This window comes from Gorilla gorilla, chromosome 5, assembly GCF_029281585.2.
Source record: "Gorilla gorilla gorilla isolate KB3781 chromosome 5, NHGRI_mGorGor1-v2.1_pri, whole genome shotgun sequence".
NCBI classification, from domain to species: Eukaryota; Metazoa; Chordata; class Mammalia; order Primates; family Hominidae; genus Gorilla; species Gorilla gorilla.
The window spans coordinates 99,461,668-99,487,628 of NC_073229.2; the positions used below are offsets into that span (position 1 = coordinate 99,461,668).

Below are 25,961 nucleotides of genomic sequence, written 5' to 3' on the forward strand. Positions count from 1 at the left end.
ATTTACAAAGCATCAGCAACCTTTTTCTACAGAGTGCTTTATTTAGATTCTCTGAGCTACCAGTGAGAAAAGTCCATTTTGCTAACATGCTTTTGAGATATGGCCACTAAACCTAAAAAACTTAAGAATAATGTTCCAGGGAACCAGATATGAAACTTTTCCTATAACGTGGATCAAGAATATTTCCAAAGATCCCAGTCCACTAGAGCAAGTTTTCAAAAACAGTTGATTCTGACTAGTCATTCCCCCACATAGGAAAGTATAATAGTGCAGACTGTCCCATTATCCACCAGATATATGACCAACCCCCTGTTCATATTGACTTAAAGGAAGAATACCAAAATGGGGCTTGAAAGCTTCCCTTCCATTCAAACCCCTGCTCTTACAGTCTGCTTCACAGGTTAAGGGATTTCTCTTGAGAAGCTGATTTGTACTTTAAAAAACTTAACTTACACTTGGAAGGCTTGCTGCGATATTATATGATGATGTAATTATTTATGTAGTCCCAGCTGAGCCTATAAAATCCAAAAGTTTTAAAATCTCTATCTACAGTGATAAATCTAGACAGCACTCCTCCACATCAGTTATACACATACACACACACACACACACACACACACACTTTTCCCTCAAATATTTAAGTCCCAGACCACTTTTTGATGTAACTGTGTTCTCTCTATTTTGACATTCTTGGAGCAGCCCTAGTGAAGCTTAAGATTAAAATCACAAGTCTTGCAGTTCAGGCAGAAAGTAAAGTACAGACTCTGAAGGTGATCTCATGTGCTCAGAATTATGCCTTTAAAAGTCAAGTTGACTTGAAATATGGACCAAACCAAATATAGCATTTAGACAAGGGGGATTTCTTTTTTTTTGTTTTTTTTTTTTTGTTTTTTTTTGAGACGGAGTCTCGCTCTGTCGCCCAGGCTGGAGTGCAGTGGTGCAATCTCGGCTCACTGCAAGCTCCGCCTCCCGGGTTCACGCCATTCTCCTGCCTCAGCCTCCCGAGTAGCTGGGACTACAGGCGCCCGCCACTGCGCCCGGCTAATTTTTTGTATTTTTAGTAGAGATGGGGTTTCACCGTGGTCTCGATCTCCTGACCTCGTGATCCGCCCACCTCGGCCTCCCAAAGTGCTGGGATTACAGGCGTGAGCCACCGCGCCCGGCCCGACAAGGGGGATTTCTTTACCCAGCCAGAATTAATACAATAAAAAATATTTTTGTCTTTATTATTAACAGTGCTAATTAAGCGAAAACATTTTAAAATGGTGTTTTCTCTTTTTAATTTGGGACTATAACTATTTGTAAAACAAATATGCAGTAAATGATGGTAACAAATTATGATCACAGTTTGTTGACTTAGAATAAAGGAAGCCCAGAACAATACATTGCCCACTTTAGGTACTTAATTTGTGGAATTTTTATACAAGATGAATTAAGCAATTCCTGGAAAGTGAAAAATAATTTATATAGTTTTTACACTTACAGGGTCTAGGTCAGTGGCAAAACGAGGGAGTTAATTTGGAGGAGGGCTTTATTAAGTGCCCCCATAAACCTCATTAACCTTCTGTGATAACTACCCCAAATAGAAAGCAAGCTAAGTAAAACACTGTGTGTGCTATTCAGATTCAAGTTCAAAACAAGTCCCAGGCTGCTCCTTCCGAGAGACCACTGTGCCAAAGCTTCTACCTTGACATTCTAGAGACACCGCTGGTCCTAATATCTCTGTGCTTATATCTTCATGATAACAGTCATTCTGCCTTTCAAAATTTTGTGTCATAGTTTGGATATAAGAGGGTAGGGGTGGGGAACCTACACACAAAAATGAAACATAAACTATTTGCACAAAGTATTCACTTGCCCAAAAGTGCTAGAGTAGTGGCCTGTACTGTGTGATCTTGGTTGAGTTACATAATTGTTCTAGGCCTCAATGTCTCCACCTGTAGAATGAGGGATTTGAAAGGGCTGATCTCAAAATCTTTTACAATATTCAGAGCCTCAGATTCAAACAACATCAAACATCTGAATCTGGATGGCTTATCAACAGCTACTACTGATCCTGTGAGCCTGGGTTCCTTTTTGTTATCTTTAACCATTTTTCTGGAAGAGGTGAGAAACCCTTACAGAGTAGGACAAATGTGGAGAATGGAGCTGAAATGCTTCTGGTGCCCGGAGAGTCCCTGCTCTGCCCCGCCCCCAACCTCACCCCTCCACCACCAAATCAATAAGCCGCCTGGAATGGAGACAGCCTGCAGAGTCTCACCACCAGCGGGAGAAGCTGAGTGAGTGATTATAAGGAGAAAACCACTCAGGCTTATCTCAAACTTCACTTTCTTCCCTTACTCATGTTCACAGTAGAAACAAAGGGAAGCATTTCCGAAGCAAAGTTCTTGGCTGTGCTTTTTGCTCACAGGGACTTTTCGGGAAAAGGGGAAGGGAGTGCAAAACAAAAAGCAAATAAAGGACTTGGAACTGTCTATAGGACACGAGGACTCCCACTTGTTCTCAAAAATGCCGTTTCCTTATTAGCAGCAGTCCAGCTTCCCCTGCAGGTGCTGTGGCCGCGTTGCGCCTCGGCGGGAGCCTCCTGGAGAGGCTCTCTGGCAGAGCCCCAGGGATGCAGCGACCCGGCCAAGGTCCGTGGTCAGTGGTCCCCGCTGGGGAGGGGCTCCCCGGCAACTTGGCCCGCGGGAAAGAAAGCCTCGGGGTCAGCCTCCTGCCAGCTCTCATAAGTAGATCTAATTATGACCGCTTACTTCAAAAAGAGGATTTAACCCAAAGCAGATTTAGCAGGGCAGTTTCCAAAGGGTAGCAGGAATCCCAGGCTTGACCTTTGAAAAATCCCAAAAACTTCGCTGCCCCGGGAACTCGGCAAGCAAGTCACGGTGGACGCCTCAGATCGCAGAGAAATTCAGAGACGCCAACTTAAGGTATCAATCAGGTCTTACTAGGGATGTTTAATTTAGAATAAAGTGTCTGTCAGAGAGTGCCCACGGCATGTGCACTGGTGGTCAGTCACAGTGTTGAGCTGAGATAAAACGTTGACAGAAAAACAAAAAAGATTTAAGCACTAAAGTATAACTGATTCCATAAAAAATTATTTTAAAACATACAGTGGTGTGAAAATTAAGTGAGAGTCAAAGGTCTCTTAGTGAATTCTTATCTAAAACGTGAAAGTTTGGTGACATATCCCAGTGGTGCTGATGAAAGTATCAAAAGCATGTTAGGGTAATTTTTTTTAAAGATTTTTTTTTTTTTTTTACTTTTAAAATTTTCTACGTAGCACTTTGCTCAGGAGAGGCTGTTGTAATTGTTTTAATAAAATTAAACAACTTCTATGAGACAGGGGATTAAAATTGTTAGTCTGGAGTTGACCAACATGAAGGTAGTAAATAAACACATCCTGCATAGGCTTAGTGGATCCTGAACATAAAAGTACTCTGTGAACTATCATGCTCTCTATTTGATTACTTCAATTACTCTCACAGAACACAAAAATTAGGAAAACAAAAAACAAAGAAAAATAAACAGCCTGAATAAGTATGGTCACTCCGCCTACACACTTTTATTAAACTAGTGACTCTGTAAGTGAACTTATACTACCTCAGGCATTTAGCTTAGGTGGGAAGCTAAAGAAAAGACAGATATCTGGTTCTAAATCAAATAATTTACAAGGTAATGAGAAATAATTCACACAGGTGCTCTTAGAATTATTTGATTTTTGATATTCTAAAAAGTTAATATCAAGTTGCAACTTTTTTACCTGACCACATTCCACCACAGGACACCTAACCAGATGATTGTTGTAGATAGCCTTGTGCCACATAACGACACTTCTGTCAACAAGGGACTGCACATATGACGGTGGTGTGCCTGAGGCAGCACAAGACAGCATGATAGTTCAGAGAGTACTTTTTTTTTTTTTTGAGACAGAGTTTTGCTCTTGTTGCCCAGGCTGGAGTGTAATGACGCGATCTTGGCTCACTGCAACCTCTGCCTCCCAGGTTCAGGCAATTCTCCTGCGTCAGGCTAAGTAGCTGGGATTACAGGTGCACACCACCATGCCCGGCTAATTTTTGTATTTTTAGTAGAGACAGGTTTCACCATGTTGGCCAGGCTGCTCTCGAACTCCTGACCCCAGGTGATCTGTCTGCCTCGGCCTCCCAAAGTGCTGGGATTACAGGTGCCAGCCACACGTGGCCACCACAGAATACTTTTATATTCATTACCATTAATATTCATTATACACTTAATATTTTATTTCATTTGCATAGGACTCTAAATAATTTGTTGACATGGGTCTAGTGACTTACTACCTTAAAGAGAGAACAGTGAGTCTGGTATTCACGGCCATTTCCCCCACTGTATCCCATAAGATTATAATACCATATTTTTACTTTACCTTTGATATGTTTAGATACACAAATACTTACGATTGTGTTATAGTTGCCTGCAGAATTCAGTAGAGTAACATGCTGTACAGTTTTGTAGCCTAAGAGTAACAGGCTGTGCCATATAGCCTAGGTGTGCAGTTGGCTATACATCTAAGTTTGTGTAAGCGTACTCTATGATGTTCACACAATGATGAAATCACCTAATGATGGATTTCTCATAATGCATGCCCTTCATTAAGTGACACATGACTGTGTATGTAATTTATACTCTCCTTAGAACCTTGTTTGCAGTATCTGTAGCTTGAGGTTGGAAAGTTCTCAGAGATTGAGGAGGTGGGATTTATTTTCACTGGTTACTCCAGGATGTCAAATCAGTTAGTCTATGTGTTCAACCATGAAGCTAGTTAACCTTAGCTTAACAGGAACTTGAGACAAACATAAGAAACCATAAGTCTGGGATATAGTACACAACAATTTAGCCATTGTTCACTTTTCCATTTCTCCTTCCGCAAGGGATGTACCAAATCCAATAATAAACAAACATTACCAATAATTTTTTAAAAAAATGTTTAAGCCAAGCCTGTTCTATTTTATGCTTTTATTTACTGTCTAATTATGATAGCTTCTTCTTGCATATACACTAATCTGGGAAAACTAAATCTCTTTTTTGTAACTAAATAGATAATAAAGCCGGGCTAGGTAAATCTGTTCCCTAGAGGTTCTCAATTTGCAAGCTCTAAACACAAAAGCAGACATGCTTGGTAACTCAAAGCATGGGGATTCAATATCACTGGTTTCAAAGTCTGTGGAATTCACAGACATAAGCATTCAGCCTAGGGAAGAGAAGGCAGATAATAATTTAAAAGATACTGGAAAAAAAAAACGGATGGTAAAGAAGAATGTATTATAAAATTTTTAAATTTGGGGTCCCTGCTTCAATTGTGGCAATCCCTGGTCTTAGAAGACTAAATAAATACCTACAAGAATAAACATCAAGGCTCAATGTGTCAGTCTTCAGTTGGTTTGGTTTGTTTTTTTACCCCAAGTTTTAAAAGTTATGCAGCCCTTAGAAAATTCAGCAGGTAGTTCTAGTCATTAAGTGATTTATACACAGCCAAATACTAATATTTTCTACACTGGTATTAAAAATGAATAGGATTCATTTACACTTGTTAAGTTTAATAATTTGCCTTCCTGAAAAGCAGATTTCCACCCCAAAGAGAAAAACTAGATTACTTCAGGTAGAAAGCAATTTGTAGAAAGACTTTTCAAATGTAGGTGCTTCATTGATCAAGTTTATATTTAAATGTAGTTTACATTTAAATGTAGGTGCTTCATTGATCAAGTTTAAACATAAAGTTTATATTTAAATGTAGTTTACATTTAAATGTAAGTGCTTCATTGATCATAAACTTATCAATGAAGCACCTACATTTGAAAAGTCTTTCTACAAATTGCTTTCTATTTGAAGCAATCTAGTTTTTCTCTTTGGAGAGGAAATCTGCTTTTCAGGAAGGCAAATTATTAAACTTACACGGGGTGGGGAATATCACACTCCGGGGCCTGTTGTGGGGTGAGGGGAGGGGGGAGGGATAGTATTAGGAGATATACCTAATGTAAATGACGAGTTAATGGGTGCAGCACACCAACATGGCACATGTATACATATGTAACAAACCTGCACGTTGTGCACATGTACCCTAGAACTTAAAGTATAATAAAAAATAAATAAATAATAAAAAGAAATACATGATAAAAAAATAAAAAAATAAAGTCCTTGAGTTTCTTTCCAGCTTTACAGTTTCATGGCCTTTAACATCCTTGTTGGGAATGTGACGCCCTACCTATATGCAACCCCCAAAACATTCATGTAATAATCTCAGGTAAAATTCTGTATCATTCTCTATGGTTACCACCCATTCAAAAATTGGCATTAGACCCTGGGCACCTGTCCACGATGCCCCTGGCTGAAAGACTGATCCCTGAAGGGAGGGGCAGACATGAAAGGGCTATGGGCATCCAGATGTGACTGGTGGTGTGTGTGCACGTTACCTCTCCCGCTCCTGCTCCAGCAGGTTGGTGAAGTCGTCGCTCTTGTTCATGTAGTCAGTGTGTTTATGCTTCTCGTTCTCTAACTCGTATACGGTGCGCCTATGACACTTCTCGGCCAGCAACAGCTGCTCTAGCATGCGCCGGTAGGTTTCTTTCTGTTTTTCCTCAAGTCTGTCCAGCTGAATAAGCAAACATGGGAAAGAGCTTAATATTTTATTGCATTTGCATAGGACTCTAAATAATTTGTTGACACCTGAAAGCGAGAACAGTGAGTCTGGTATTCACCACCATTTCCCCCATTGTATCAGTTTCTTTATGCTGATTGGCTGTGTAAACCAACCATAATAATGCTGCAGTAACTTCTGGCTTTCTGGCTTTTTTGTAAACATATATATGGTTTCTAAACTTCTTTCCTTTTTTGGGGGGGTGGGATATACCATAATTTTATCCATTCTACTGTTGATGACCATTTGGGTAGTTTCCAGCTTGGGTCCATTACAAATAATGCTGTTCTGAATACTCTAATACATGTCCTTTAGTGAACATATAGCATATGTGTCAGGTGTATACCTATGAGTGAAATATGGGTCATAGGATATGTGTATATGTAGCTTTATTAGATATGCTAAGCAATTTTCCAAAGAAGCTGTACCCATTTACGCTCCTACAACCAGTGTTTAGGAGTTTTGATTGTTCTACATCCTTGTCAACATTTAGTATTTTTAAAACTTTTAGCTGGGCCTGGCTCACGCCTGTAATCCCAGCACGTAGGGAGGCTGAGGCAGGCAGATCACGAGGTAAGGAATTCAAGACCAGCCTGACCAACATGGTGAAACCCTGTCTCTACTAAAAATACAAAAATTAGCCGGATGTGGTGGCACATGCCTGTAATCCCAGCTACTCGGGAGGCTGAGGCAGGAGAGTGGCTTGATCCCTAGAGGCAGAAGTTGCAGTGAGCCAAGATCTCACCACTGCACTCCAGCCTGGGCAACAGAGGGAGACTCCGTCTCAAAAAAAAAAAAAAAAAAAAAAAAACAACCTTTTAACCATTTTGGTGGGTGTGTAGTTGTTCGCTCAACGTGATTTTAATGCTCACTTACCTGATAAAGTTCACTTTTTCATTTGTTTATTGGTCATTTGGGTTCCTAAACTTTCAGGAAAACAACTCTTTCACGGTTTTAATGAGATAGCACAAAGCTCTATACTCAGAAAGAGGATAACACCCTTCCTAATAGAAAAATTAAGATCTCAGCATGTACATGCACCAGACTTCTCCCCTGGAAAGTAATTTTCATCACAATCTGTTTTTAATGCTTGCCGCTATATGCATTTCTAGGAAAAGTATATGTAGGATCCAAAGTCCTCTTTTTTTCAAGAGATGCTAAATATAGGGAGGATTTCAGAACTTGTAGACAGTACATATCTCTAAAAGAGTTCTTACCAAATATTATTACAGAGGCCGGGCGCAAAGGCTCATGCCCGTAATCTCAGCACTTTGAGAGGCGGAGGCGGGTGGATTGCTTGAGGTTAGGAGTTCGAGACCAGCCTGACCAACATGGTGAAACCCTGTCTCTACTAAAAATACAAAAATTAGCCAGGCGTGTTGGCAGACGCCTGTAATCCCAGCTACTTGGGAGGCCAAGGCAGAAAAATCGCTTGAACCCGGGAGGCAAAGGTTGTAGTAAGCTGAGATCACACCACTGTACTCCAGCCTGGACAACAAAGCAAGACTCCATCTCAAAAACCAAAACCAAAACAAAACAAAACAAAAGAATAAAATATCCGTAAATATTATTACCAGGTCTTTGTGCCTCTTTCTCTGGTCAGGTTATAAGATTTTTTTTTTTTTTTTTTTTTGAGACCAAGTCTCACTGTTGCCCAGGCTGGAGTGCAGTGGCACGACCACGACCTCTCAGCTCACTGCAACCTCCACCTCCTGGGTTCAAGTGATTCTCCTGCCTCAGCCTCCCAAGTAGCTGGAATTACAGGGCACAAGTCATCACGTCCAGCTACTTTTTGTATTTTTAGTAGAGATGAGTTTTCACCATGTTGGCCAGGCTGGTCTCAAACTCCTGACCTCAGGTGATCCACCCGCCTTGGCCTCCCAAAGTGCTGGGATTACAGGCATGAGCCACTGCACCTGGCCTGGCCAGGTTATATGATTTTAAAGAGATCATGCCTTGATCACCTTTTTAGTCCCTGGTGCTGAGCACAGGCCCTGGTACAAAGTTGATGTTCAGTAAGTGTTTGTTAAATTGGACCAAATCTTACAATCTTGATACTTCTCTATCCTACTCACTATCCTATTTTCCCCCTTTGAATTCTAATTCATTGTTCCACAACTTTGGCACTGCTGAGGCCAGATACATCTTTATTTCGGGGTGCTGTGAGCTGGAGGATGTTTAGCAGCATCCCTGGCCTCTGTCCACTAGATGCCAGTAAGCACCACTTCCTGTGTGACAATCAAACCATCCTGACATTGCCAAATGTTCCCTGGAGGGAAAAATCCACCACCACCCCAACTGAGAACCACTGTTCTAGTTGAAACAGACATATTTAAAATCAGTTCTCAATCTCACAACCAACTTTCTGAAACCCCACGGGGTAACTCCACAGGGTCTCAGCATCAGAGCTATTCCCCTTTAGTTTCTGTTTGCCCTTCAGTTATAAGGAGGATTTGAAGTTCTCTCTATAATTGCCTGATATGTTCATTGTGAGTGAATCATTCCTGGGGCCCAAAATAAAAGAGAGCTGCTCACATTATCTTCTTCCCAGATCTCCACTTCCCTTGTTTAGGAATAGGTGACCAGATAGAGACTGGTGGAGAAGCCCACGTTAATGGGTGGCTGATAATATCTGAGATCATCAGGAATTGCTAATTGTATTTTTACATCTTCTAATAATTTTTTGTAGTCTTTTTTTTTTTTTTTGAGATGAAGTTTTGCTCTTGTTGCACAGGCTGGAGTGCAATGGCACGATCTTGGCTCACTGCAACCTCCGCCTCCTCGGTTCAAGCAATTCTCCTGCCTCAGCCTCCTGAGTAGCTGGGATTACAGGCTCCCACCACCACACCCAGCTAGTTTTTGTATTTTTAGTAGAGACGGGGTTTCACCATGTTGGCCAGGCTGGTCTTGAACTCCTGACCTCAGGTGATCCACCCACCTCTGCCTCCCAAAGTGCTGGGATTACAGGCATAAGCCACCGCGGCCGGTCAATTTTTGTAGTCTTAAAGGGACAGTCTATACATGAGGTTTTCCCATTGTAATAGCTCCATTCCCTATTACAAAATATTCTCCCCAAGAACTTTCCAAATTTCTACAAGTGTGATTTTCAACATATTTTAGAGAACGTGTCAAGCATTGCTGAAGCATCATCAACATCATCAAAAATGTAGAAAAAGCAACTTTCCCCCATTTTTCAGTCTTCCTGCTTTATCATAAAATAGGACTCTCCATCTTTTGGAAACTATTTGAAGATCAGTATTTTCCCTGTTTCTTCAGGCCCTACCCAACTCCTCCCAAAGGAAGGGGAGGTGACTTATTTGAAAGTTGTGTTTGGAATAGAGAACTGGATGTGTGCAGCCCAGCCCTTTCATTTCTTATTTTTTACTCTGCCTGTCATACAATGATACATTGTGATCTCAAGGCTCAAACTCTTCTGCAGTATCTCTCAATCCATGTAAGGAATTCTGGAGAGGAAGGTGGCAGCATTACTAATCAGATGTTTGACTGGGAAATGTAAAGAGATAGTCATTACATCGACATCTGGAGAAAAAAACAGCACATGGAAGTATCAAGTGTTCTGGGGCCGCCTAGGCAGAGGGTAGGCCTTAGCCTTTTTACATCTATTCTTGTAGGCTTTTGAGACTGGTTGTTTGCAATAGCTACAGTTCTGGACTAAGCCACTGGAGTAGGTGGCTGAAGTCTTTGTGGGTAATGTTCACCTCACCAACACTAGCACAGCTTGACCACAACGGTAATTACATTATCTGGAAAGCAGTGTTTTCATCTCTTAATGCATAAGTTACTGAGGCATTGGTGTATGTAATGTGTTTCTTAGGCAGAGCTGCAGATCCAGACTTTAGAATGTAGAGGCTGTAAATTCTTCTGCTATAACACACATTAGTGTGTGAGGTTTTAGGTGTCAATTTTAAGTTTTGGATGTAAGAATAACATAGGTAGCAAAAGATCAGCTGTACCAGATGCTGTTTCTTGTTTTTTTGTTTGGAACTACATCAGTCACCTAAGAGAGAACAGAGGTAGCCTATTTTCTTGGCTCTATGTGGCTTGTCCAGAGGCTCTGAAGACTATATCCCATAACTATAGATTCTGTAGATTCATTAATCATAGATACTATATGTACATGGCTTTTGGTTTTCAGGATCCAAGCTGTGGCTTAGTACAGAGGAATGAGTTTTATTAAATGACTAGTGAAAGTAGAATGGGCACCTATTGCTTTGGAAATATAGATTCTACTTGGACGAAGTGGAAGGAAAATTGAATGAGATAATCATAACACCAAATGCCAAAAATTTACTAAGGAAAGAGTGTACCTGGAAGTCTTATTCTAAAGAATAAAGTTAGTGGAGAAGTACAATAACTTGAGGAGAAATTTCAGTATGTTTTAGATAAAAAGGCATGATTCAGGAAGTGTTTTTAGCTCTGTTACCTGCAAAGGGCTAACTGGAGAAGTATTAAGGAATTGAGGAAAAGAGAAGTCTACTTAAAAGCAAATATGAGGTCTTAAAGACCAAACTAGATTTACACAAAGGAGAAATGGATCTAAGTACTCTTAAAAATAGGGATATTAAAATGGAAGGTATTTCAGACATTGTTGAATCAGAATGCATGCCCAGAGAAGACAGAGACAGGAGAGCCCAGAGGACAGAGCAGTGTGACTTTCCTCACAAAGAAGGCATTAGGATCCAGGAAGGGATTGAGGAGGACACTGTAAATGGGCTGACAGTCTTTCATGAGCTCATCTGGGGGCCCTTCCCGTGAAGACTGCAACATCTATTCAAAGTGGTTATATAAAATATGAACAGATTTAAGAATCGAAATCTGGGAAGATCAGGGTAAGACATCTGAAGCATTATTTGGTGAATTTCAGTGTCTCAGCTGTTGTAGACGGAATTGCCAATATTTATTTATTTATTTTTTAATTTTTTTATTTTTATTTTTTTGAGACAGAGTCTTGCTCTGTCACCCAGGCTGGAGTGCAGTGGCACGATCTCGGCTCACTGCAACCTTTGCCTCCCAGGTTCACATCATTCTCCTGCCTCAGCCTCCCGAGTAGCTGAGACCACAGGCGCACACCACCACTCCCGGCTAATTTTTTGTATTTTTAGTAGAGATGGGGTTTCACCATGTCAGCCAGGATGGTCTCGATCTCCTGACCTCGTGATCTGACAAAGTGCTGGGATTACAGGCGTGAGCCACTGCGCCCAGCCCTTATTTATTTTTGAGAAAGAGTCTTGCTCTTTCGCCCAGGCTGGAGTGCAGTGGCGCCATCTTGGCTCACTGCAACTGCCGAGGCCTCCCAGGTTCAAGCGATTCTCGTGCTTCAGCCTCCCAAGTAGCTGGGATTACAGGCACCCACCACCACGCCTGGCTAAGTTTTGTATTTTTAGTAGAGATGGGGTTTCATTATATTGGTCAGGCTAGTCTCGAACTCCTGACCTCAAGTGATCTGCCCGCCTCAGCCTCCCAAAGTGCTGGGATTACAGGCATGAGCCACTGCGCCCAGTGATATTGCCAATATCACTGGGGCCCTGAGTGAACATACTCAAGAAATGTTGGGATGTAGTGTTTGAAGGAAAGATGAGACAAAAGGAGATTTAGGCAGGACAGCATCAGATAAGTCCAAATGTGGGTGTGGTTAATGGAAAAAGGCCCTTTAATGAAGATTATCCAACTCAAGAACATGAAAATAGATACGATTTAGGTTTAACAAAGAATACTCTTGGCAGACTCGGAATTCCTTGATTTCACATCTCTCATTGAGGGAGTCCACATAATGAAGAATATGGAAGGCAATATTAGAAAAACAAATATCTGGGAGCACTTGAAGAAAATGACTAAAATGCTGAAGCAACAACTCAGCTGAGCCTTCCTCTCTCACAACAGAAAAAGTTGTGGCAGAAGAAAATATTTTTGTTGCCTTGAGTCAGACAAGTTACTCAAGGATTGAAAGTTCAAACATGAGGGGAGGCTAAGTTCTGAGGAAGAGTAAGGTCTGATCCCTTCTGGGTCTCAAATTACACAGGCTTCAGAAGGGTGACCCTCTAAAGCGGTGGGCTTCCTAGGCCTGGGAACAGGGCCTGAAAAAAGAAAAAGATCAAAGAGGTCTTAAATACTCAGGTGGGAAAAATTGAGTACCTAAAATGAGACCTAGGCACTGAAGAGGTCACCACTGCAAATCCCTAGACTTTACAAAAAGACAGGAATGTTTTGAACGCCACTCACTGAGGGCAAAGACAATACCTGCAGACAGGCTCTACCCAACCTCGAGCTTGCCATTTCCCATAATTATTAAGCTGCTGATGACAACAGGCTCTGGTAAGAGCAGACTTACCAGAACCCTGCTATGGCTGAAGATTTTCTCTATCTACCTTCCTTCCCTCAGACATGCCCAAAATCTCTGCTTCAGTCTCTGGTAGGAGTAACATGGACCTTCTTTATACTGAGTCCTAAGGTCAAGGAATATGATTTTGCTTGAGAAAAATGTATCTTAGTGCTAGAGACTCTCTTGTATTTTTTAAATTTATGAGTGTGAAGTTGTACTCTGATAATTGCATGTGTCCTAATAATTCTTTAGATTCTTCAGAAAAAAGTAGACTCTAGGGACTTCCGGATATATTAATACAACTTCGAAAATGCCAGTGAGTCCAGGTTTTTTTTACTAAAGGAGAAAACAAAAACAAACTCTACCCAATCAATTGAGATCCCACTGGCTTAGGCTAAGCAGAATACAAAATTAGGAAGGAAAGAAATGAAAACCTTCAATGTTTTTGGAATTTTACTTAAGAATTATGAACTTTGATATTCCAGACTTTAATTTATGAAGAAGGGCAGAGAGATTTAATATTTGCTGTTTAATTCTTCCCCAGATATTTGGCAAGGGAAATAGGTCCACTGTATTGGGTTCATTGCTTAACCGCTGGTGAGTTCTATTGGATACCCTCGCTGGGCCTAATATGGTATGGAAATAAGAATGATCAGTGATTTTTGGCTTAAGATATAACATTGCTTCTAGGAAACAAGAGCTAGACTACCTGCTCATGATCCCAGGAGGCTAATGGAACAGTGATATATCGCGGTTCCTGCCTCGTGAATTAGGAAGCAGGATTCTGCTCCTAGGTAACAAGAACTTGACTGTTAATTTAAAAGGGTTAACAGACCCAAAATGTGTAAGTGGTGGAAGGCAATCTTTTCTCCTTCTATCATTCTATTTTTCTCACAAAATGGACTTCATTTTCGCAGTATCAGGAAAAGTATTTTCTGCCCTCTCTCTCTGCCTTCTCACTCACTTCTCCCCAAAGGGGAAATGACTCTTCAGATTGTTAAGAGGAGAAAGGAACCATGAAATATGCCCAGCTTAGCCAGTTCCAGAAGGACAACTCACAGGATGAGTGTTTTCTGTTCTGATCCTCTGTCCCTGAGTTAGGAATATTTAGGTCAGGCCTACTTTCTAAAGGTAGGTCAGAAACTCCCCTCTCTGTGTTCAGCCCATAGAACCCAGTGGATTGGAGGCAGTAATCCTGGGTAAGCGTGTATGCTCTGCAGACGTACCTCTCCCTTGGTGGTGAGGGTGGGGAGTGTCATCCCAAGCTCTAGCCTTGGAAGAAAATAATTCAGAAGCGCAAATGAGACCATTTATCCAAGCTGAGTTCTCTAATCCAAGTTATTATTATTATCATATTAAACAAATACATGTTTTTGACCTCTGTGTCTTTTACTCCTCAAATCTCCCCAAGTTTCAAACCAATTAAGGGTATGAGCAGTTATCATTTTTGAATCCCAGCAAATTCTAATAACTAATACTTGCTGAGTACATAGAATATGCCAGAAACTATGTTAAGAGTTTTATAGGCACTGCTTTATTAAACCCTCACAGCAGTTCTATGAGGTGGACACTGTGGTTCCTCACACCCCACAGATGAGGAAACTGAGGCTTAAAGAGCTTACATAATCTGCCTATAGCCATACACAGCTAGCAGTGGTAAGTCTCAGAAGTGAAAGTAGATCCAGCCTGTTGACTGCATCCTATCTTATAATCATCTCTTAACTCTTTAGGAAAAGATAAGAATAGAGCTCCAGTCTATTCTTGCTGCAGTAATTTGAAAATTATGGGACCATCAATCTGTTGTGAATGCTGTCTACAGCAGACCTTATCTCTCAGAGTTATCAAACTGAGCTGCTCCAAAGGCTTGACATAAATTACATGTTAAACGTATAGTAAGTTGTTTCAGACTTTTAATTTCTGTTCTCTTTTTTCATTCATGACACTAATTTCACAACTGTAAATTTTTTTATATAAAGTCTGAAGGGTCAATGTGAAAAACTGATATCGTAATCTGGCTCAAACTTCTGCTACAATGTGAGAGTATTTTTAAAATGTGGTATTATGAGTAATCGATAATAATAGTCATAGCCCTAGTAGAATTCCTTTCATCTCAAAGAATTGCCCTAAGCATTTCATTAGAATTTTGCCTCTATCACTGTATTTTAGCCACTCACATTAGATCATTTTCATTATGAAAGAGTTTATAAAATTCAAAAAAGTCTTTATAACCATATCAGTGATAAGATCAATTTAATTTTAGGTTACCAATTTTGTAAGAATCCTGACAGCTCAATGTTAAAACTGGCAAGTACTTCAAATTTTTACACATATCATTTCTTAGAGAAGTAAAAGAATAATATACTGCAAGAGCATGTAACTATCAGAACCACATGGAAAAATATATTTCAGGCTTTGGTATGTTTAAAGAAAAGCTTCTACAATTTTTAACATTGAAGCTTATCCACTATAACCCTTGACTTATTTAATTACACTTTAATTGTATATTAGTGTATCATCAAAATTTTGCCTTTGAAAGAAAATGTTAAAGCATGTAAATGAAAGAATGTGAAGATATCTCCCTGAGGTTCCCATCCAGGGGACTTGTTGGTGTCATATTTTTACCTCTGAAATCGGTTTCTCATAGACATCTTCTCCTATGGATTTCTCCTGGGCAAGAATGGCATCTCGGTGCAGGACCCGCAGCACTTTCTCTGGCTCCGCAGACCCGTAATGAGCCTCCAGAACCTCAGGCTTGGTTTTCTCTGTCTTCAGCATGTGGATCACATCTTCTCTGGCCTGTAATAGAAAGTGCAGCAAGATCAGACGACTGACAATGTAAATCGCATACTGGGCTCAAAAAATCAACAGAGAGCTTATTGAATACATCCCCATCTTGTCAGGGCTATTGGCAAATTCACTGGGTATTCTGCTCTAATTTTTTTTTTTAACCAAAAGCAGATTGGCAAGCAGATACTCTGCTTCAGGTTGCTAGGAAGCAGGCAAGCAGAAAAAAGGATTTGTGCTAATATTAACTACATAAAAATTGCTTTATCTAAGTAGCAATAATTTGGGATGGGGTGGGGGAGGGAGGCAAGCAGGGCTGGTCCTGGCATACTTAACCTGTTCCAGTGCACATGAGGTCAATGACAGTCTAAAATCTTCCAGTTTTCTATTGATGTTCTCAATGTAGTATTCAAATCTGGTTTAAAATAAAACCCTGCTGCCTCCATTCTAGTTATAACTTCATGTGTAATTAACAAACAGCCTTTATTGGTGATTTCCTGTTTCTCATTAGGTGATTCATTTTGCACAGAAACACATGGTTGAGAACTCACATGACGCTTGGCTGTCCTTTTCAAATCTAATGTATCTAATGTATTCACAAAAAAGGTGAAATTTCACCCCTTTAACATCAGATTGTCAGTTAGATGAGTCAGCTTGGTAGGTCAGAGTTTTGTTTGTTTGTTTCTTAGCACAACGTATTGCTGAAGCTTTCAAGAAAACCACGATTGTAGGCTTTATATCATACTGTCTGTGGTTCCCACCACATAATGCAAATACACCTGTCTATGTTTTGCACTGGTTAGTAGGGATGATCTTTCTAGTTATGATGGAGCTGACATTTGCTGAATGTATTTCCATATGGGGACACACTTGGAGCTATTTTTCCAGTAATGGTGATGGGTAAGAAGTACCCTGCTTCATTCCAGCTTATACTAAAGAAAAAGCTGGTTGGGAACAAAGTTTCAGCCTATGACAATGGAATAGAATTTTCTCCTATATTGATGCTAACTGTGGGACTGAAATTATAAACCTGGTTCATTATTATGATATTCTAAAGAAGAGAGCTAAGTAGTCAACTATGAGTATTCATGATACGACCATTATAAAGTTTGTCTTTCTTGAGGTTTCTCACTTTTGTTGCCTTTTTGGTCTCCAAATTAACCTAATTCCATATGGCTACAGAATAATTCATTAGTGAGATGTCAATGAACTGGAATTTGCAGATTTGAAATGTCTCTGCCACATATACATATGCTCACTTCAAGACAAAAATGGAAAATATGAATTTTGAAGAACCCAGTGGTTTAGAATGTTGGTGAGAATGTTGAAGTCAGGAAGTAGTTTAATGGAAAGGCATGTGTCTCCATGCAGGTTGAAAGAAGATAAGCACAGATGCAGGGTCAAGTTAGCCTGTACACTGTGCTCATCAGAAAAAGGTGCCCACTTTATTCAGGAGACACAGCCCTGAGTCAGAGCACAGCTTACCTAGTGAGTGAAGAGCAGGCTGTATTTTAGCCCCATTCATCCTCTCTGCCAGGCACCATTGTACAAGGCACAACTCCCAATCTGTACTGAAGGAGCCTCAAGTTATGTAGACTGCTATTGGTCTTCAGGCAGAAAGTGCTCCTATGTTCATCTGACATAGGTGAATATATAAAGCATATTCTAAAATAATGATTCACAATGCTGACTGTGCTGAAGTCATTTGAGGAACTCTAAAAAATCCCAAGGCCCAGGCCATTCCTGACCAATTACATTCTAATCTTTTGGAGAAGGACCTACACATCAACACTTTTTAAGGCTCCCAGGTGATCCCAAGGTTGAGAGTACTGTGCCACACTAATAGATTATGAGACATAGCAACTAAATTGAATACAAATCCTTGGCATCATCCAAAGTAAACTTTCTTACTTTGGTGCAAGTGCATTTCCTTTTTCCGATCTTAAAAAGGTGTCATCACCTTTCTCCTTTAAGTCATCCTCACACCCGAGGTCAGTTTTTTGCTTTGACCAAATCTGAAAGAGACAAACTCGTCTTTAAAGAAGAAACACCATACTGTGAATTTAGTGACTTATGTAATGACAGGAAAGGAAAATTTAGAATCACATTTAAAGTGAAAAAATGGCGATGATAGAAGGTTGGCAAGCTGGAAGTTCTTGATAACAAACTACTGTCTCTTTCTCATCTTTAAATCAGATGAAGTAAAGGCCATTTTCTAAGGTTCATTTTTCTAACATGTGAAATGTGAAGTCTTATAGAGCAGACATAGAATGTACTGTACTTTGAAAAAATAAATAAAAAATTTTAATATAAAAAAATTAAAAAGAATGTACTGTTGTTTGTACTATAAATTGAGATACTGATTACAAAATTTCTGAAAGACTAAAAGAAAAGGGCTTAGAAGACAGGGTAGTAATATTAAGGGCTGGTTTTTTTGTTTGTTTGTTTTTCTGTTTTTTGTTTTTGTTTTTGTTTTTGAGACAGAGTCTCAGTCTGTCAACCAGGCTGGAGTGCAGTGCCGTGATCTTGGCTCACTGCAACCTCCACCTCCCGGGTTCAAGCGATTCTCCTGCCTCAGCCTCCTGAGTAGCTGGGACTACAGACACATGCCACCTCGCCTGGCTAATTTTTGTATTTTTAGTAGAGACAGGGTTTCGCCATGTTGGCCAGGCTGGTCTCGAACTCCTGACCTCAGGTGATCTGCCCGCCTCGGCCTCCCAAAGTGCTGGGATTACAGTCGTGAGCCACTGCACCTGGCCTAAGGACTGTTTTTAACCTTTTTTTTTTTGTTTATACAGGTATGTATTTTCTAAATTTTCTACAGTAAATATGTAACTAGTTTTACAAAGAGAAACAAAGTAGTACCTTCATAAAGAAAAAAGAAATACTTCATCATTCCTTATTCCCCAGAAATAAAACAAAGGCAAATAATTTCATAGAAAGTTCTGTCTTTTTATGCACCCAATGCTGAGAAAGCCACTTTCATTCTGACTATAGATAGTCCTATGCACAGTATCTCTAAGATTTAACACAAAGAAGGGTATAAAACAAAAATTGCTCAAGGATTATTCTATGCCCTCTTTTTGGCATTGTCTTGATTTCTTTCAGAATTATTTCAAACACACCAGTAAAGCCAGAGGTAAAACAGCCACTGAGCTGGGTAAGTGTACTGAAAACAGGGTAGTATAAGGATTATAGATTTTCCCACCTAATATTTATTATGATTTAGTCACATTCTAACTAGACAGCTGAAGGAATCACAGCAGAACTATTTCCATATGGTCTTTCCACAAACGATGTTCTGAAAAAGTGTTTGTCCTTAGTTATGGATAAAGGTAATCAGAAATTGGCTCTCAAATGTAAACTGTATCAAGTAATCTTGACAGCATCAGTTGTACTGCTGGTTTGCACAAGTTTACATGGCTTGAGCATAAAAAAATTAAATAAATCTTAAAGCTATCAAGCAAATATGAATTTTAATTAAAATATAGGAATAAAATTTTTATCATGATATAGTAGAATGTGTCCAGCTTTGGAGAGACTCAGAAATAGTTTCCAATCTCAGCTAAGTTGTTTGATTTGTGCAAGCTACTAACATTGCTTTGACCTAATTTATCATTTATGAAGTTGGATCATAATAACTTTCTTATATACTTGCTGTTAGTTTAAAATCAGATGTAAATATATAAGATGCCTAACATAAAACTTGGCATTAAAGTAGGTGCTGAGACAATAGCAATGACTTACTATGGTTTCTGTTAGGTCTCCATGATTAAATAACTTTTTGCTGCAGGGGTAGAAAAGGAATTTTATAAGATATATTTTTCCCTAACCAAATACAACATGTAAAACTGATATTGTTAAAACTGTCTAGATATTTCACAATCTACTCTTAGGAATATTTTTTTCAAAAAGGAATTTCAAAATCAGAGCAGTCTCTCCAAAAGTTATTTAATCTCCCTGACTGTTTCCTTGTCTGTAAAGTGGGGACACAACCCCTATACATTATAGGGACTGTGTTAGGCTCTAACAAGATAATGCAAATAAAGTACTTTTAAAACTGTAAGCAGAATCATTTCCGTTTAATCATTTAAGCTATTCAGTTTAAAAATATGCAAATATGATTGGTATTGATCATCTTGACCCCAAACTTCCTAATTCTCTTAGAAGACAGCTTCTTGTGTTCCAACTGATATCAAACACCTATTCCTTTCCTCCCCAGAAATACACTTTTGCTTGAACTGTATTAATTGTGATATGCTACATATACTAAATATTTCATCTTAGTTTAATTATCCTAGATACTAATTACTGAAGAAAAAGAGGCTATGGTGATATAATACATTGCATTTATTTACAACCACACTATTCACTATAAACTTACTAAAGGCTCTTTAATTGTATAGTAATAATCATGGAAAGAGGCTGGGTGTGGTGGCTCACACCTGTAATCCCAGCACTTTGGGAGGCCGAGGCAGGTGGATCACCTTAAGTCAGGAGTTCAAGACCAGCCTGGCCAACATAGTGAAACCCTATCTCTACCAAAAATACAAAAATTAGCCAGGCGTTGTGGCGTGCACCTGTAGTCCCAGCTACTTGGGAGGCTGAGGCAAGAGAATCTCTTGAACCCAGGAGGCGGAGGTCACAATGAGTCACAGTGAGCCGAGATTGTGCAACTGCACTCCAGCCTCGGCGACAGAGGGAGACTCTGTCTCAAAAGAATAATAGAGATAATAATAAAATAGTAAATCAATAATATTGTGGTATCTAATCAATATATTAATGAAGACGACTATGTGATCACAAATCTATTTTACTATTTCAAACAAATGATTCAATATATGTTAAAAAAAGATCCTATATTTTGGGGATAAAACAACTTTACATCTCCATTTTTGAGAAACTTGCTAATTTTTCTATAAAAGAATAAAGTTCAAAATGTAAGAAAGCTTCTGTTTTTGAGCATTAATATTTTCACATAGAAATTTATCCAAAACAAGTTGTTAAAATCCTAGGATGTGGGGAAGCTGCAAAATAGACCACTATATTTAAATACATATAAAATGACCCAGAGAAGAATGCTTTGAAGACGACTCTATGTTCAACTTATTTACTCCTGATGATAGAGAACAAATATGAGATTACAGTAGAGAAACAGACACAGCTGTCACACCATTCTCTTCCATCAGACATAGTTCTTTGTGCCAGTGGAGGCGTAGGGAGGCTAAGAACAAGGATGTTCCATAAATACCCCACAACTGAAACTGCACCAGGTGGAACAAGGGGTTTCTCAGCTGGCTGGATAAGAAGCTGATTCAAAACATGTGGGGGCAGCAAAGAGCTGCTCTGTGAGGCCTAGGGCCCACAGGTGAGTGTGCAATTCATCGTATAAAGTCAATGGAGTGAGTCTGTGCTTTGCTGGGAAAGCAGGAGTAGCATAGGTTCAAAAGAGGGCCGAATCTAATCACTCCTTCAATAAATATTTGCACACATTTACTTTGTGCAATGCATTGTATTCAGTATTGGAGAAATAGCGGGAATTCAAGTCTGGAGAGATATAAACAAACAATTGAGAGGTGTTTACAATATGACATAGTAAGCCTTAGGTGGAGGAAATACTTGGGGCTAAGGACGTCATCTAGAAGAACGCTTAACTTGAATCTGAGCTAACAGAAGAGGCTTCCTGGATTAAGGACCTGAATTCTCATAATGAATACTTGAGCCACAGAAAGAAGAGGTAAGGTGAGAGTACTCTAGGCCCAGGCAAGACTATACAAAGGCCAAACAGATTTAAATGCATGGGATGGTGCAATATGAGACTGGAGTAATAAACTCATGAAAAGCTTTGTAAGCCATGCAATGAGTTTGGATTTTGTCACAGAAAAGCAAGAAACTTTGGAGTTTTTGAGCAGCAGGACAGCGATGGTCAGATTTGCGTGCTGGAAACATCATTCATCTGCTGTGTTAAAGGCACAGAAATTCTAAGTTAGCCAGTCTGTTGGGGCAGGCCAGGAACTGTGTTTTGAAATATCTCTGTAGGTGATTCTAAAGCACAGCTGCACTTGGAAATCACTGCTCTAGGACAGATGACAAATTCAGCATCAAAAATACTTAAAACGCTAGCTGTGTTAGCTCAAGGTTCTTGGCAGGGTTGTCTGATTCCCAGGGACTTGGTTGCCTTAGAGGTTTTTTACTATTCTCCCTGTGTTATTAGTCCCTGACCTTTCTGCACCAAAGAATCATGGTCATTTCCAGCCAGCAGCCTAAATGAGGAGGATCCCTGAAGACTGCTGGAAGTGTTTGCCAGTTCCGGGCAAATGAGGGTGACCAAATGTCCCAGATTGTGTGAGACTAAGGGAAGCTGAGTCCTGTGAAGCTGGACTTTTGCAAACCAGGACAGTCCCAGGCAAACCAGGACAAGTTGGTCACCCTATGACAAACACCAGTCAGAAAGAGACTGGATATTCCATAATATTCCTGTGTCTAGCAAGGCAGCCATAAATCGGCTTATTATGCTCAGGAACTGAATTTCATTGATCATGTTTCCAAAACTTAGCTTTTTTTAAAGGTACAACGCCATTACTAATTATTATGTCTGATGACAATTTAACTGTATTTTAAACTTGTGTGGCTTTTCTATCTTTGAAAGAAAAAAAAAACATAATGAGTAGGAAAGAATACTTAGTTCTTATGCTCCTATGACAGAGCTTCTTCCACACTTCTAAAACGGGGATGGAATGCCCACGAGCCTTGGAGCTTGGAGATAAACATGGTGCATCTTCTTTTAGCACTAAGGTTACTGAAAGACTTGGGGTAGGTGATAAGTAGTTTAAAACTCAGAATATTCATACAATTTTAATATTCACCTGAGTGTTCAGAACAAAACAAAAGACATAAAAAAGCATTTGCTTCAGCCAGGCAGCTTGGGACAGACTCTTAGACGATGTAACCATGACCCCAGCACGATGATCCACTCACTTGGCTGAGAGGAAGCATAGCCAAGTTTGAGAAGTGGGAAGTTTGAGAAGCCTGCCCTTACCTAATGACACCACACACTTTAAACAAGGCATTCCTGCCAAAAGCTGTTGACTTTAAATGATGGATCCATTTTGAGGAAAGGACAAATCCATTTCTATGCTTATGGAGGAATGACACAGTTCCCAAGCACTATCGCTTCTTTGTATTATTTAACTTCTTAAATATGACCCCATTGCTTCAGTGAGTCAAGGAGCCCTAGAAAAGACAGTCCTGGAAAATCAGTAACATGCCCATTCTGTGATTGCTTTCCCATTCTGCTTTCCCACTCAACCATTCTGTATCTACTTACATATGGTAATTTATTAATTTACTTGTCTATTTCCTTCTGAGGCTGTGAGCTGCTGTGAGGACTGTGACTGCCTTGGGAGACTGTGTCTATAGCGCCTAAAAGAGTGCCTGCTGCATGGTAGGCACTCTGTAAATATTTGCTGAAATAAAGAAAAGTAAAATTAAGTGATGTGAAAGTCAGAGAGGCATAAACTGGCACTGAAAATCTCAGAACAACCTTAACTACTTAGCCTTGTTCAAAAGATCTAAACAATTACATTTTGTCAACCTCTTTACTCTTTCATCTGATATATTTGTCTGTAATTCGGGAGTGTCTTCTTTTTTTTTTTTTTTTTTTTTTTTTTGAGACAGAGTTTTGCTCTTGTCGCCCAGGCTGGAATGCAGTGGCATGATCTCAGCTCACTGCAACCTCCACCTCCCAGGTTCAAGCGATTCTCCTGCCTCAGCCTCCCGAGTAGCTGGGATTACAGGCGCCTGCCACAACCCCGGGCTAATTTTTGTATTTTTAGTAGAGACAGGGTTTCACCATGTTGGCCAGGCTGGTCTCGAACTCCTGACCTCAAGCAATCTGCCCACCTCAGCCCCCCAAAGTGCTGGGATTACAGGCATGAGCTACTGTGCCCATCCCACTTTCTTCTTTTTAAGTTGATTCCAAAAAGAAAATATGTAAACTGAATAAGGAAAAATAGTACATTCCACCAGAATGTTGCAACAGGAAATGGACTATCTTTAAATCTCATACAAATTGAATTATACTATTTACCCGAGTTGGATAAATACTAATATTATAAACAGATTGAAAGAAAAAAGCTATGTAATGTATAATGTTATTAGCTGTTACTATAGAAATTAAACCCATTTTTTCCACTGAATTTTAGAAATCAAAGTTAACAAGATTCATAATACAACTATGTACAAGAAGAACATTCAGACATGGTTAGGTTACAGGGCCACTGGGGCTAAAAATGTGACTTTTTCTCTCTTTGGAGAAATTATTCTCCACAACTGTATGGTCAATAGTAGCCTAAAAGCCTATATAGAGCTTGTTCATAAAAGAGTAGCACTTCAGACTGAATATCTACCAAAAGAAATCTGTTACCAAAATATCAGAAACAGACGCAATTTCTTATGTTAAAACTTGCTTTGCCACCACCATGATAGCTTGAGTTTTAAAATGTAAAATCCTCAAAATCCCAATTATGACTTTGCAGAAATAGAAAAAAATCCATAAATTCATATGGAATCTCAAGGGACCATGAAATAATCTTGAAAAATAACAAAGTTGGAGGTCTCACATTTCCTGATTTCAAAACTTACTACAAACTTACACTAATCAAAATAGTGTGGTACTGTCATAAAGACAGACATACGATCAATGGAATGGAATAGAGAGCCCACAAATAAATTTTTGCATATATAGACAAATGATTTTCTACAAGAGTGCAAGATCACTCAATGGGGAAAGGAGAGTCTTTTCAACAAATGTTGGGAAAACAGGGTATCCACATGCAGAAGAATTAAGTTGGAACTTTTCCTTGCAGCATATACAAAAAGTAACTCAAAATTAATAAAAATGTAAGAGCTAAAATTATAAAACTCTTAGAAATAGCACAGGAGAAAAGTTCCATGATATTGGATATAGCACTTATTTCTTGGATATGATACCAAAGCACAGGCAACAAAAGAAAAACATATAAATTGGACTATGTTCAATTTAAAAACTTCCTTGCATCAGAGAACACAATCAACAGTGTGGAAAGCAACCCATAAAATGGGAGAAAATATCTGCATATCGTATGTGCAATAAGAATTAATATCCAGAGGCCGGGTGCAGTGGCACATGCCTATAATCCCGGCACTTGGGGAGGCCAAGGTGGGTGGATCACCTGAGGTGAGGTCGGGAGTTTGAGACCAGCCTGACCAACATGGAGAAACCCCGTCTCTACTAAAAATATAAAATTAGCTGGGCGTGATGGTGCATGCCTGTAATCCCAGCTACTCGAGAGGCTGAGGCAGGAAAATTGCTTGAACTTGGGAGGTGGAGGTTGCGATGAGCTGAGATCATGCCATTGCACTCCAGCCTGGGCAACAAGAGTGAAACTCTGTCTCAAAAAAAAAAAAAAAAGGAATTAATACCCATATCTAGAATATTGAAGAACTCTTATGGCAAAAAAGAAAAAAAATTTTAATGGGCAAAGGACTCAAATAGACATTTCTTCAAAGAAGATATACAAGTGGCCAAAAAGCACATGAAAAGATACTCGATATCACAAGTCATTAGGGAAACACAAATCAAAACTACAATGAGATACTACTTTATACCCAACAGGATGGCTATCAAGAAAAGAAAGAAAGAAAGAAAAGAAAGAAAGAAAGAAAGAAAGAAAGAAAGAAAGAAAGAAGGAAGGAAGGAAGGAAGGAAGGAAGGAAGGAAGGAAGGAAGGAAGGAAGGAAGGAAAGAAGGAAGGAAGGAAGGAAGGAAGGAAGGAAGGAAGGAAGGAAGGAAAGAAGGAAGGAAAGAAGGAAGGAAGGAAAGAAAGAAAGAAAGAAAGAAAAAGAAAGAAAGAAAAGAGTTGGTGAGGGTACAGAAAAATTGAAACCCTGGTGCACTAGTGGTAGAAAAGTAAAATGGTGCAGCTACTATGGAAAATAGTATGTCAGTTCCCCAAAAATTAAAAGTAGATTACCATATGATCCCCAAAGAATCAAAAGCAGAGATTCAAACAATATTTGAACACTCATGTTCATAGTAATATTATTCACAATAGTCAAAAATAAGAAGAATCCAAGTATCCATTGACTGATAAATGGACAAACTAAATATGGTACACACATACAATGGAA

The 25,961-nt window shown here is 39.5% G+C and overlaps 1 protein-coding gene across 1 annotated transcript in view; it reads right to left on the reverse strand.

The window, feature by feature from the left end:
* Positions 1-25,961, reverse strand: part of FILIP1 (filamin A interacting protein 1) — a 137,212-nt gene that overhangs the window by 52,499 nt on the left and 58,752 nt on the right. The window contains exons 3-4 of the mRNA XM_019029496.4: positions 15,630-15,803; positions 6,444-6,622 (exon numbers count right to left, since the gene is read on the reverse strand). Coding sequence (XP_018885041.2) covers positions 6,444-6,622; positions 15,630-15,803 — 353 coding nt within the window. The remainder of the gene's footprint in view (positions 1-6,443; positions 6,623-15,629; positions 15,804-25,961) is intronic.